This window comes from Crocodylus siamensis, chromosome 9 (genome assembly GCF_052110815.1).
Source record: "Crocodylus siamensis isolate JL-2025a chromosome 9, ASM5211081v1, whole genome shotgun sequence".
Taxonomy (NCBI): domain Eukaryota; kingdom Metazoa; phylum Chordata; order Crocodylia; family Crocodylidae; genus Crocodylus; species Crocodylus siamensis.
The window spans coordinates 40659561-40672422 of NC_143403.1; the positions used below are offsets into that span (position 1 = coordinate 40659561).

Below are 12862 nucleotides of genomic sequence, written 5' to 3' on the forward strand. Positions count from 1 at the left end.
AGCTGGGCACTAAGCCCCAACCCAAGAACCTTATGTACTAAACCCCTCCTCTCCTCACACAGATCCTTCTCCATTCATTACAGCGTATTTATTCTGACAGCAAGCATGAAGCAGAAGAAAGGATCTGGGCAAACTCTTTATAGGAAACCAGTTATTTCCATCACATGTAGGACAATCAAAGACAATTTTATTTGGCCACAGAACACTTTGCTGCAAGTGAAAAAACATGGGACTCTTGGTACCGACTCCCCTGGTTTTGCAATGCATGCTGCCTTGGAGACTTTGCTTTCTCCATGTTCTCTCCAGAGCAGCCTGTGAACATCTTCTATATGGCCCAGTTTTTACAACTGAACCTCTTTTCAAAAAGAGTTGTCCTGCACTGTGTCAGCAGATTTCTTTTCCTTTCATTACCATGGATATTGGCCTGAAGCTGGAAATGTGTGGGGACTCACTCAACCACTAACTGGGGAATTCCACACAGACACATGTATTGAGAGGAATTCATTGCAAAGCTCTGCACAAGCATATGTCCTGATCAACAAGGGCTGTGCACACGGAAGGTCACCCACTGGAGACTACATAATATGATGAACATTTAATAAAGTCTTTCATGCTAAACCCTCACAGAAGAGCTGTAAGAGACTAGCTATCGCTGCTCACCTGTAATCCGATATTCAAGTACAGGAAGCCAATAGAGCCTCTCTCACCCAGCTCATCCTGTTTTTCTGTACCTCCCATCTCCACAATACACAGTGATTCTGGCTGTGCAGGGAGGGCCTGCATGCTCAGTGGCTGTAAGCAATCCTGTGGGAGGCAGAGAAAAAGGACACTACAATGATACATAGTACATGCAATTGACAAATCTGTTAAAGAACATTTGATTTAGACAGAAAATTTTGAGACGCATCCTGTTGGTTTCCTAGTATACAGGCATTTTGGATTTGTCTCCCCTCCTGGCAGCCTTACAGCTGTCACTATAGAGCAACAGTCCAAGCTCAAGTTCATTACTACACCATTTGCTTCATACCTTTTTATTCTTTCCTTATCTTTAACCCACAGACCAACATACATATCTACACAGAACCAGCAATCACCCTAAACGCACCAAAAAAGCTGTGATATACAGCCAAGCCCCTACATACCACTGAATTTGCACTGAGAACACTGCAACCTCACCAATCTTAAAAAGGCTACCTAAAGAGAGCTAGATCACACATTTGAAAGAGCCACCTGGATACCACATGAAGAACTGCTGCACTACAAAAGAAACCCCCCGCCATGAATCACACACCGCTGGTTGAGACATATCACCCCTCCCTTGAACCCATACGGCAAGTCCTCAAACAACTGCAAACCATACTAGAAAGAGACCCTATTCTTAAAGAGATCTTCCCAGAACCACCTATCTTAGCCTTCAAACAAGCACCGAACCTCGCTAACTTCATCACCAAAACCAAACTTCTTCAGGCCCAGAACACACCAAATGGATCCAGACCATGCCATGACAAGAAATGCAAAACCTGCCAACACATCTCCACCATCCCCACAATTACTATACCCCACAACAGAGCCATCAGCATTTCTGGATCTTACAGTTGCACCTTCAGAAATGTAATATATCTTATCCAATGCACCAAATACCCCAATGGAAAATACGTATGAGACCAAACAACAACTGCGCACAGGAATGAACGCACACTGGAAATCTATCAAAGACAAGAATATCCAATTACTAATGGGGGCACATTTCTCACAAGAAACCCACTCTCTTTCCAATCTCTCAGTTCTAATCCTCAAAGGAAACTTACAAAACGTTTCTCAGAGACAAGTTTATGAACTTCACTTCAGCAATGCCCTGGATACTCAAAATCATGGACTAAATATAGACATTGGATTTATGACACATTACAACCTGCCTCACATCTGACTCCCCAGGTACCTCTCCATTATTTAACTGCTACATTCATCCCCCTTCTCCCCCAAACCCAGCCTGTCTCTCACCCAGAGTCTTCAATTTACATCTTCACTGCCTGTCTTGTATGCATACCAGCCCAGCCTCTGCCTTCTTTATTTCTCATTCCATGCAGGAAGAGCGCACACACCAACTGCAGAAACGTCCTCAGCCTGATGAAGGGTTTTTAAACATGAAAGCTTGCTTAAAATTCTTTTTCAACTATTTAAGTTGGTCTAATAAAATATATCAGATTCACCCAAAGAACCTTGTCTGCCTTATCTTTAGGTACTTTCTTACATTAGACAAAATATTTCCTGCAACACATCTCAAAAGCAGAAAAGGAAACAGTGGCCATGAATATTCAAACCTAATCTTAAAAGTCTGTGTATCTGATTTTTTTGGGCTGCCTCAAGATGGAAGCACAGCTTTCCCAAAAAATCCCAAGAAAAGAAACAAAATTGTACACCCCAAAAACAGCTAGCCAGGGTCCCAATTCTGTGGTTACTTTCTTTAGAGTTCTTGGGGCAGAACAGCTAAACAAACATGCCCAAAAGCAGAGTTAGGAGTTCTCCTGGAAAGATGCCTCAAGTTTATCCTCAGCTAGAATGGATGCAAAGTGGAACCACGTGGAATAGCACAGTTATAAGCAAAACACATTTCAATCAAACACACTTCTACATATTGTTAGTTAGCAGTTTTCTTAAAATCCAACAATTGCAATCTCTTAAACTTAGTTTCAAGGAAGGCTTAAAGGTGGCCAAGGTCAGAGCAGCAAGAATCTCTTATTTATGTATATGTTGGTCTAGCAACTGCTGAATCTGTGGTATGACAAGATGAAACTGCTATTTGCAATGGATGCCTAAATATTGGAACAGCGGATGCCATTAATTCAGTAACACTACACATCACATCTGATTCAGTAGCACTTGTATAACAAGTGCACACAATATGTGATGCTACCTGAGCTCTAGAACCCATGTGTCTGAACACTTCAGACCAGCTCTAAAGAGCAACCACATATCAGATACTCACCGAAGGGTCAAGGGAAATGATTCTGACAGTGTTGTCCACCAGCCCAACAGCAAGGAAGCGGGAGCGCTGCTCCCCAGGAGGAACATTGGCCAAACTCATGCACACCACATCTGCTGACATCTCCTTCCTCTCTGTGTACTCATTCAGCTGTCCTGACTGAGCCAGAAGACACAAGATGTTTCATTTACTAAAGGAGATAGGCAAACTGGTTCAGACACCCCCGCAGATCGGGGTGGGCATGGGCAAGATACAGACCACCAGATGACTGGATCTGGCCCATGGGCAGGCACCTACCAATTAACTATATCCGGCCGACAGCTGCCCCTGCTATGCTCCATATAGGGCTGAACCTTGCCTCCTCCCACCTGGGGCAGTGCACACCACGCTTCTGTTCTCACCTGCCAGAATGCCCTGGCCCCAGCCTCAGCCCACATCTTCCCAGTGGGGGTGCTGCTGGAATTGCTTGGCTATTCCCACTTGCAGCGGCTCCTCCTTCTCTCCCTGCCTCGGGGTGGAAGCGAGTGGGGCTCAGCCCCATGCGGAGCACCAGGGAGCAGCTACAAGCTGGAGGGGAAGGGGTTGGGGACGGGCGGGCTGCACCTGCACCACTGTGAGCTCTGCTGCACACACTCCCTGCCCCACCCTCCCCCCACCAAACCCTGGCCAGCTCCCAGAACCTAGCACTTGGGCAGCCCCCCACACGTACACACCCAACCCCCCTACCATACCCACAGACACCCACCCCGCAACCACATACACCTCCCTACCCACCATGCACTATGTATAAAAGAGTAAGACTTTATTTTGAGCTATTATGCATTTGCCTCAATATACACCACTCAAACACACAAAATCAGGACAAAAATATTTTCTGAAATAAAAGTAAAATATGTTATAGTACACATTTGATTTTTAGTATATGATTTGATTTTTATCTATACTTTGTTAAAATGGATTTCTTCTGAAAGCATTTTATGTGCAGGCCTCAATATGATTGGTTTGGCACCATTCTTTGGGAGGTCCAATGCCCCTGAAAACCCCACTGGCTGGTTGTAGGTGATGGGGCTTGTTGTTAGAGGGGTCACACCTCCTTGCTACCCGATAGGTCATACCTGTGTCTTGTAGCCTGGAGGGCAGAAGTTCTGGGGCCCCAGGGGCAGGTCACACACCACAAGGGCAGGCCCTGTGGAAGGGCAGTGTTTCCCAGCCAAGGGATGGACCTTCTGATGTCAGGGACCATATGATGGTGGCAAGGGATTCTGGGACCAACAGGTGGCAAGCAAGGCAAGGTTTGGTGTCCAGTGGGCAGGTCTTCTTACATCAGGGACCATACAACAAGGGGGTGGGGGACAAAGACTTCTAGCAACCCTCCCCTCCCTGTCCCAGTACTTGCAGGGCAAGGTCTCCTTGTGGCAAAGGTCAGATGAGGCTTCCAGTCGCAAGATGGCAACCAGGGGGTGGGGAACCTGTCAAGGGGCAGGGCTTAGCAGTTTGACAAGGGATGTACCCTTGCAGCCCTCAACAGCTCACCAAAACTCGTTAAGCAGCCCTCTAGCCAATGTAACTGCCTATTCCTCCCCCGGATGAACCTTCACCTATTGTCCAGGACTTTAGATTACAAATAAAAATCTGTATTTTTCATTTTCGCTATTCCTTCACAGCCTAGTTTCAGCCAGGATTAGAAGCCTTCCTTAGTGCACAACATACTTTCCAGCCTCAGGTCTACAGCTGAGAGATCTAGCTGCTGATCTAAACTTTGCAGGTTTGCCCACATCTATTAACCCATCCAGTGACATTCTACAGACTGCATGTGACTCTCACACCAAGGCCACATTCTAGAAGACTTCTTTCCCACTGAATCCTCTGCAGGAATATCAGTCCTCAGTGTGGCAGTCACAAAACCTTTGGTCCCTTCATCAAACCTGTCTTATTTTAAATCCACGTACCGGATCCATCTCAAAATAGACCAGTTCTCCTCCAGTCAATGCTATTACCACTTGTCTCTGGTTCACAGCACATTTTACAATGGTTTTCTTTCCTGGTGTCTTCCATTCATTCACTCTTTTATCTGCTCGGATGTGCCGGATGCCATCTGGGTAAACCTAAAGGAGAAAAAAAGATAAAGAAATAAAGCATGCTTTCCAGCTCCCTTGACCAAAGGTCGGTACCTCTGGATACTCCACACAGTACTGGCCTATTGACGATACAATACTCTTAATCTGCACAACAAAACAAAAGCTTGGGAAGACAGCATCCTATTTGGGAAAAAAACCCCTAAAAGTCCCTACTGGCATAGGCCTGGGGGCCAGGTGCCTCTGAGACCCAGCCTGCGGGATCGGTGACATTAGCTTTCAGTACGTCCAAGCTAAATGATACAGCGTACAAGGAGAGGTGCCTAGGTAAGCAGTATACACACCAACCCACACGGGGCAATCTTTACAGTACAATGGACACAGGAGGAACAAAGGCAGGTATAAACGGGCAGGGTACAGCTTGGGAATGGGATAAAAGGTGCTTACCTGTACCAATGCATCATCCCCGAGTAAGGAGCAGGATAAAGTGGGGGTGGTACCAAGGAATCCAGAGTCAGTCACTTCCTCTACAGTCTCTCCGATAGACAACACCAGGGTGGCGTTTACGAAGGACACAATAATGTAGGCGTCAAACTCATCTGGTCAGGGAAAACAGAGAGGAAAAGGGCTGGTTATATACATGCAAGATCTCTACACAAAGAGCTAAGAGATGGACAAAAACATGAGTGTTACCTCTTAAGCAATATTCCAATAGCAATAATTTTATCAACTAGCAGCACCACACAGAAATTCATTTTAGGAAACATCACACAAGGGAACAAGCATTGTATCCCAAGTCCCCTACTGTGTGAGATCAAGTCAACTCAGGCAACAGTTCAGGTTCATAATAATCTGGGTTCTAGCAAGGCAGCCTTAGCGACAGCTGCTATTTAATAGACAAGGTGAGACCCAAAAAGCTGAAGTTTGCACTTCCCCCATATTAATGCTAAAAATATAAACCTAGCTCAATTCCCATTAAAGTCAACGTAAAGGTATAGCTTCAGTACCTTGAACCTAACAAACCCTTATTCACACAAGCAGTTCTGTTGACTCCAAAGTCTGTGGATACATATTTGCATGAGCAAGCCTCTACTTAGTATTAATGCAAAAGAAACCTGCAATGAATCGTCTAGAATGGGAGTGTGCAAAATATGGCCCAAGGGCTGGATCTGGCCTATGGAGGAACTTTGTCTGGCCTGTGGTCCGTCCTTCAGCCCCACCTGGCCCAGGCACATCCTGCCACCTCTGCAAGGGCAGCAGGGCTGGGGTAGCTTTGCAGCTGGACTCCATTTCCTGGCAGCCCTGGCTCCATGGAGACCAGCCAGAACATGCACAGGTGGGGCCTGAGCCCCAGGCAAAGTGTATGGCCCAAGCACCAGCCCATGCAAGGGTTTGGGGTCCCTGCAGACAAGGATGCCTGTGACTCCTCCCCAGTTACCACCAGCACCACTGCTGGGTTGCCTTGGGCCCCTGTAACTGGCGGGATGGTGGTGAGAAGCTGCAGGGCAGCCCTGGCATCACCTCCACATAGCGGCAGCAAGAAAGGCCCAGCAATGGTGATGGAAGAGATGATCACACCTGCCACCAGGTCCTGCTTTTTCCCCTGCACCTAACAGCAGCTTCTGCCCAGCTGCTTCCATCTCCATGCCCAGGCTGCTGATACAGAAGCTAGGCAGCAGCTCCAGTCCCTCTTCAGGGTAGAAGAGCAGCCCAGAGGTGGCACTAGTGGCCTGGGGTAGAAGGACCTCACAGCTTACTCAGCCCTTTTGGTAAAAGATAGAGTAAACCCACCTAACATTTATAGTTATCTTTACCAGCTGTAGGGGTGAACAAATGCCTCTGCTCTCATTAGAGGGAATGAGGGAGGGGTGTTGGTTAGTTATCCAGTGCTAGCCTCTCCTACTGGGCACAGCAGCAGGCACAGTGGAGGAGGTGGAGGAGCTACAGCAGTTTTGCTAGCAGAAGTCACTAGAATAAATGGTGTGAAAGTGTGAACAACAGGGCAGGCTACAGAGAGGCAAAGAAGCTCATACATGCCCCAGACCCTTCTTTCCTTTGCAGCTATCAGAACAGAAAACTAACAGGAATTTCTCAAAAGTAAATATAACTTCTTAAAAGAAAAAACAGTTGAAGAACGTGAAGAACGATCAAATCTGCTGGGAATTAAGTCAGGAGCCTTGGTGTAGAAATTTGTACTAGATAAACAAATCAATGCCTCTGACACATTTGGCTGAAAATGGCATATTTTTACATATGAAAAATTCCCATTTGACCCCACTCAGACAGACCTATGTGTCATAGCACAAACCAACTCCTGACAAGGATGCACGCAGAAGATACAGAAAATGGTTTTTGTCAGTAGATCATAGTTTCCCATGATTAGCACATCAATCACAGACGGAAAAGTAGCAAGTGAATTCGTATAAAAGCAAAGAGTGGAGAACGTTCCTTAAAGACTAAGACATGAAACCAGCTTGATGGGGTCAGTCCAGGATATGCTGTACATCTAAAGTAAGGCCACATCTTGTTTTTTTAGAGACCAGATTGGGTTAGCAGAAGTGAACATTTCAGGAATTGATTGTTCTTCTCCCCACCCTGTTCAGATGGGGAGGTGTTGCCAAGCCCATTGTGTCACACTTATGAAAGAATATTCTTTTACGTACAACTTAGAGTATGCAAACAGTAAAAGCAACACTTCACTGATCAACATCTGGCATGCAGACCACAGCTGTGCAACTGCTCTAGTGAGCATAATGAAATCAAAGCCATCACAACTGGTCTACAAGTTTAGTAACCTCAATTACTGGCATAGTAAGTGACTAAAGTCCAGATCTTTCAATATAATCCATGTAGGAAGAATCACTGATTTCAATGAAGTCAATTTGTATTTAAGTCCCCACTGGAATACATCAGATTTTAAGATTAGGACCCAAGACTGCAATTTTTTCCCACTAAGTTAATCAGGAAGACTAATATTCTTTCCGACTTTGTAATGATCTAATAGGAGAGTTATTTGAATTCTGCATCTTTACAAGCAGGTGGTACTTGCTTAAATGCTTTTGGCATTTCGTGGTCACGTGTGTAGTAAGTGAACAGCATATCCTGATAAACTTGTACCTTTTCTCGAACACAACAAACCTATGTGAATTTCTTGAAAGCTTTCAAGGAAATTCCAGTAACAAGTTACCACTTAAAACGTATGGTAAATACAGTATTTTCTCACATGTAACAAACACCTTTCCCCCCCCAAAAATCAGCCCCCCAAATTAGGGCCATGTCTTAAGCTGGGAAGCTATTTTCTTTACTGGAAAAAACCATGCCTGGAGATTTGTGTGCATCACAAAACTGCCAAAATGGCTGCCACATCTGGATCAGCAAGCTGAAGGGATGGAGTCCTTTTTTAACCAGTGAGCTGCTGGTAGTAGTATTTTGATGAGATTTGTGATATGGAACAATACTTTATTTACTAGAACCAAAACAAAGAACTACTTACAGTAAAGTAGTTTCCCTACTTCCCTTGCAAGGGTCTCCTAACTTGTGAGACAGAGTAAGTCTTCCTGGAAACGGTGTCCAGGAAGCGTGGCATCTACTGGTACACAGTCTGGGTGAGGCAGGTGGCAGCAGGAATTCCTCTTGTGGCAGGAAATTACAGTTGCCAGCTGCCTTATCCAGACCGTCTCTTGGGATGCCAGACTTCATGGATACTCTTTGTTCCCACGAAAACTTACTTGATGTCACAAAGCCAGCCGTGACTCCAGGAAAAATCTTTTCCTACGTTCTGCTTTCCAAAATAATGAGATACCTGTTTCTTTTGGTGGGCTGTATGTGAGAAAATGAATAATTAGATGAGTATAAACTGAAACGCGTATTTTTGGAATATTTTTAAGGACCTATCACTCTATCCTCTCCAGTGCTGCTGACTCTCTTGTGAGGAGTTTCATCTTATGATGAATCCCTGCTTCCCAGCAGAAAGCTTAGCCATGTGATCTCAACCTGGACAGAAAAACTTTAACTCCTATTTGAAAGCAGTCTTTTTATTCTGACAGAAGTCTAAAACAATTAAATACAAATGGCAGTTAGATGATACCTTTGGAGCCTTTTTATGGATGTACTTGTTATACTTAGATAGAACAATTAAAATCTCACATTACTTTGAACTGTTCCTTTAATTCTGAGCCAAATATGTGCCAAAAGACTTTTCTTTGTGGCTTGGATTTTTTTTTTTTATGAGTGTTTATTTCTCCTTTATGGGAACTCTTGAAATAAAGGGTTTGAATTAGCAGAATAAAATATTACGAATAAGATCCATTCATCAGGATTCCACGTGACAATCTTGTTGTAGAAAAGTAAGAATTAATGGAATTAAATTCCTGAAGCAGATTGAAAAGTATACTCGGTTAGAACAGAGTTTCTTGCATAAACCCCACTATTTAAGCCAGTACAAGCCCAGTGTATATAAAAATCTTACTGCCTGGAGAGCTGAATATAGTTTCTCCAGTCCCCTTGGCCTCCCCTCCCAGCAAATTTTCTGTAGCTTCACAGATCTCTCACAGTTAGTTACAAAACATATCATACTTCTCACTTCTGTCTTATGTGTTATTAACAAAAAGTTTGTGTCTATTTAGATGCCTTTCCAGAAAACCAATCTACGCCTCGTCTCTTACTGCTAGAGTTCAGTTTACCTAAGTGCAGTCAATACTAAAAGGAAGGATCAGTAAGTGAATAAATGAGAGAGATGACATCTCAGGATTATGCACACTTCTAAGAGGTTCAGGGGTAGCAACGGAACCCTAAGAGAACTTAATTTCATGCGAGACCCCAGTATCAAGCCCAGAGATGCCACATTTCCCTGTCACATTGGAATTCAGGTAAACAACACCCACTTGCCAGACAGAAACTATGTACATCCCAGAAGCCACATTAGCCACCTTGTTCTTTGAATCTGTAGACCTCCTACTGATTAAACTAAAAAAGAAATGTTTGGTTTGCATCCCATCTACCTCTCCATTCGACCCACAGATACATTCCACATAAATAGGCAATCCCTATGACAAGGCAGTCCCTAAACACATTCATTCAGTCTTTTTTTTTTAGTTTTTTTTATCACACACTTGCACTTGGAGTACTGCAAGGTCTGCTTTGGAGCAAACCCTGGTCACGTAAATGGTGAACTAAAGTTCCCTTGGGATGTACCTACACAACCAAGATGTTGTGAAAGCTGAAAAAAGTTCCAACACAGCTATTTACTGTTCCCCAGAGGACCACAGGAAGGAAAGAGGACCCAAAAAGCTGCTTTCTGTGCCCCAGCCACTAAAACTATGGGGCAGATACACAGCACAAAGGCAATGATTTCCAACTGCCCAATGACTTCTGGAATTCATTTACAGTAAATTCAGCATAAAAGTTGCCTCAAGACTTTGCATTGCTCTCTGGGTAACCTGCAAGACAGCACAGTAGCCCCTAGCAGTTGGTACACACCTGTGATCAGCACCTCCACCACCAGCCACCTGTGGAAGAGAAAAAAAGGCTTGGTATTGGTAGTGTGTATCACCACATACCAGCCAGGATTAGTATTTGCCTTGAAGGCTGCAAAAAAGTATGTTCTCAGAGACCTTGCAACATGTGTGTGCTGTGACAGAAATGCCTTGGAATCTGGCCTGAACCAGATCACTGGCATTACAGACAAACCAAATCTACTCAAGACAGCAACATGTGACAGTTAAAAGATCAGATAAAGTGTGCTGGGTTTTCTTTTGTTAAAGCCCATTAAAATCAACTTTAAAAGATAAACAATTGCCATTCTGACTCAGTCTTAAAACTCTTAGACAAAGTATTCTGGCCAAATGTGGTTAACTTCACCTTTACAAGAAGTTTTGCTCATGGAAGCTAGATTCCAGCCTTGGTAGACACCTGAGGGGCGAGGATCGCATGATGGGACTTACAGCCTCCATCAGGCTCCACTTGTCTATGAACAGGCACTGCAATAGTGTCCTGGCTCATATTCTGTAAATCAGCTATGACCCTTCATCCCCCAACAAATTGTCGGTGTGTTCCTCTGGATATTAAGTGTGGGAAGATAACTCTCAAGCCATCCATGGAACACCTGTGCATTCAAGAGGTCCTATTTTCTAAAGGAGGGGTACCAACTTGCAGCATGCATGCCACAAGGGAATGGGCAGCCTCTATGAGTGGCACACAACACCATCAGGGAAGGTACAGGCAGAAAGTGACAGATAGGGCAGGAAAAAGAAAAGGGAATAGAGTATCAGGCAGGGCGCGCAGAGCAGGAAACAGAAAGGGGAAGGGGATCAGAGTGGTACTTGGGGAAGGTGCAGGGCTAATTTGTGGCAAGCCTGCCAAAAAAGGTTGGCCCCCACTGTTCTACAGTACCTCTGTGGGAAGCAGCTAAGGTTTATAATGGCTAAACCAGATGTCTCTTGACTTGAATTTAAGAAGCATGAGATAACCCAACAGAAACATTTCTGTGGAACTCCTTGACTCTAATGCTGCTGAGAATCTTTGTAGGCATTTCCTGTTCAGAATTCCTTTTGCACTAGTCACTTGGGCTGTATCCTAACGTCCTGAGCAGATGGAAAAGAAACCAAAACTAATTCAAGTAAATTCTGCTTTAAGGCAGCCTCAGTGAGATGCCATGTCACTGTAAAAGCCTAAAGTCTCCTTTACAGTATACTGATGCCTGTGCAGTGCACGGCAGTGCCAGAAGCAGCCTCTAAGGCAAGCCTTAGAAATGGTCTGGACGGGAGTATCTGGCACACCTTTTTTTAGGGCCTCCCAGGTGAAACAATAGTAACCAGATCCTTCTGAAGAGTTGTATAATTATCCCAAGGGGACGATGCAAAAATATAATCCACTATATTTTAAAAAAAGGGCCTTATTCTAGATAAGGGAACAGACATGCTACATATGATGTGTTGCTGCCTCATCCCCTTGTGCTTGGTAGTTTGTATACTTTTTGGGGCAGCTGATTAGGAAATGCTGCCTACCCCAAAACAGTAACCTTGTTAAATAGGATCTTTCTTTTGCAAACTAGCTGGGGCAGAAGCATTAAAAACCAGACTTGTGCAGGTGTGTACTTATCTGCCACGCTCTGGATTTATATTCTTCTTCCTTGCAGAGACCTATTTCGGTTATGAAGCAGCATTTCTAAAATAGTGATTGTACAACGGAACAGCACCTCCCCCCTGCACAGGGCAGGAATACTGCATCTTAACTCTGAAGCTTGAGCTTTGGAACCAAGGTGGGCTTGACTGACACGCTTAGCAATGAATTCAGCAGCTTCTGTTGGGAAAGCACTGCAGATACAGCAAACAGGTAATGGATGCTGCTGCCCACAGCACAAATCAGATGCTTCTTTTCAGATTAAAAAACAGGAACTCTCTTTCAAGTGTAGGGAAGCAGAGGATGAGATCTTTAGACACAGAAAATCTTGGGTTGCACTGTGTAAGGGATACAGAAATAGATAGGAGCTCCTGGATCAGGACAACTAATTTGGGGGGGGGAAACCCCCACATGTACTCATTTCTATGCCTGTGGACAACAGGGTGCTATTTTTGGTGCTTTTGGAAAAGAAGAAGTACCTTCAACGTGTCTCCTCACAGTCCAGACAGCATTGGGGTTACCAGGCAGCTCTGAAACGGCCATTTCAGATACCTAACAGGAATCAAAAAATTTATTTCTCTTAAAAGAAAAGTTATGATTCACAGGCATTTACAGTGAATGATCAAGTCACAGTGGGTAGTGCTCTGAGCAACTAAACTGGAAGGCTGGTTCAGTTTTCAGTCCC

General features: G+C 44.5%; 1 protein-coding gene across 2 annotated transcripts in view; it reads right to left on the reverse strand.

The window, feature by feature from the left end:
• SF3B3 (splicing factor 3b subunit 3) overlaps positions 1 to 12862 on the reverse strand; it is a 51535-nt gene that overhangs the window by 22411 nt on the left and 16262 nt on the right. For both annotated transcript variants that reach the window (XM_090062901.1, XM_090062900.1), the window contains exons 11-15: positions 12657 to 12729; positions 5506 to 5657; positions 4933 to 5088; positions 2987 to 3142; positions 661 to 804 (exon numbers count right to left, since the gene is read on the reverse strand). In XM_090062901.1, coding sequence (XP_089919027.1) covers positions 661 to 804; positions 2987 to 3142; positions 4933 to 5088; positions 5506 to 5657; positions 12657 to 12729 — 681 coding nt within the window. The remainder of the gene's footprint in view (positions 1 to 660; positions 805 to 2986; positions 3143 to 4932; positions 5089 to 5505; positions 5658 to 12656; positions 12730 to 12862) is intronic.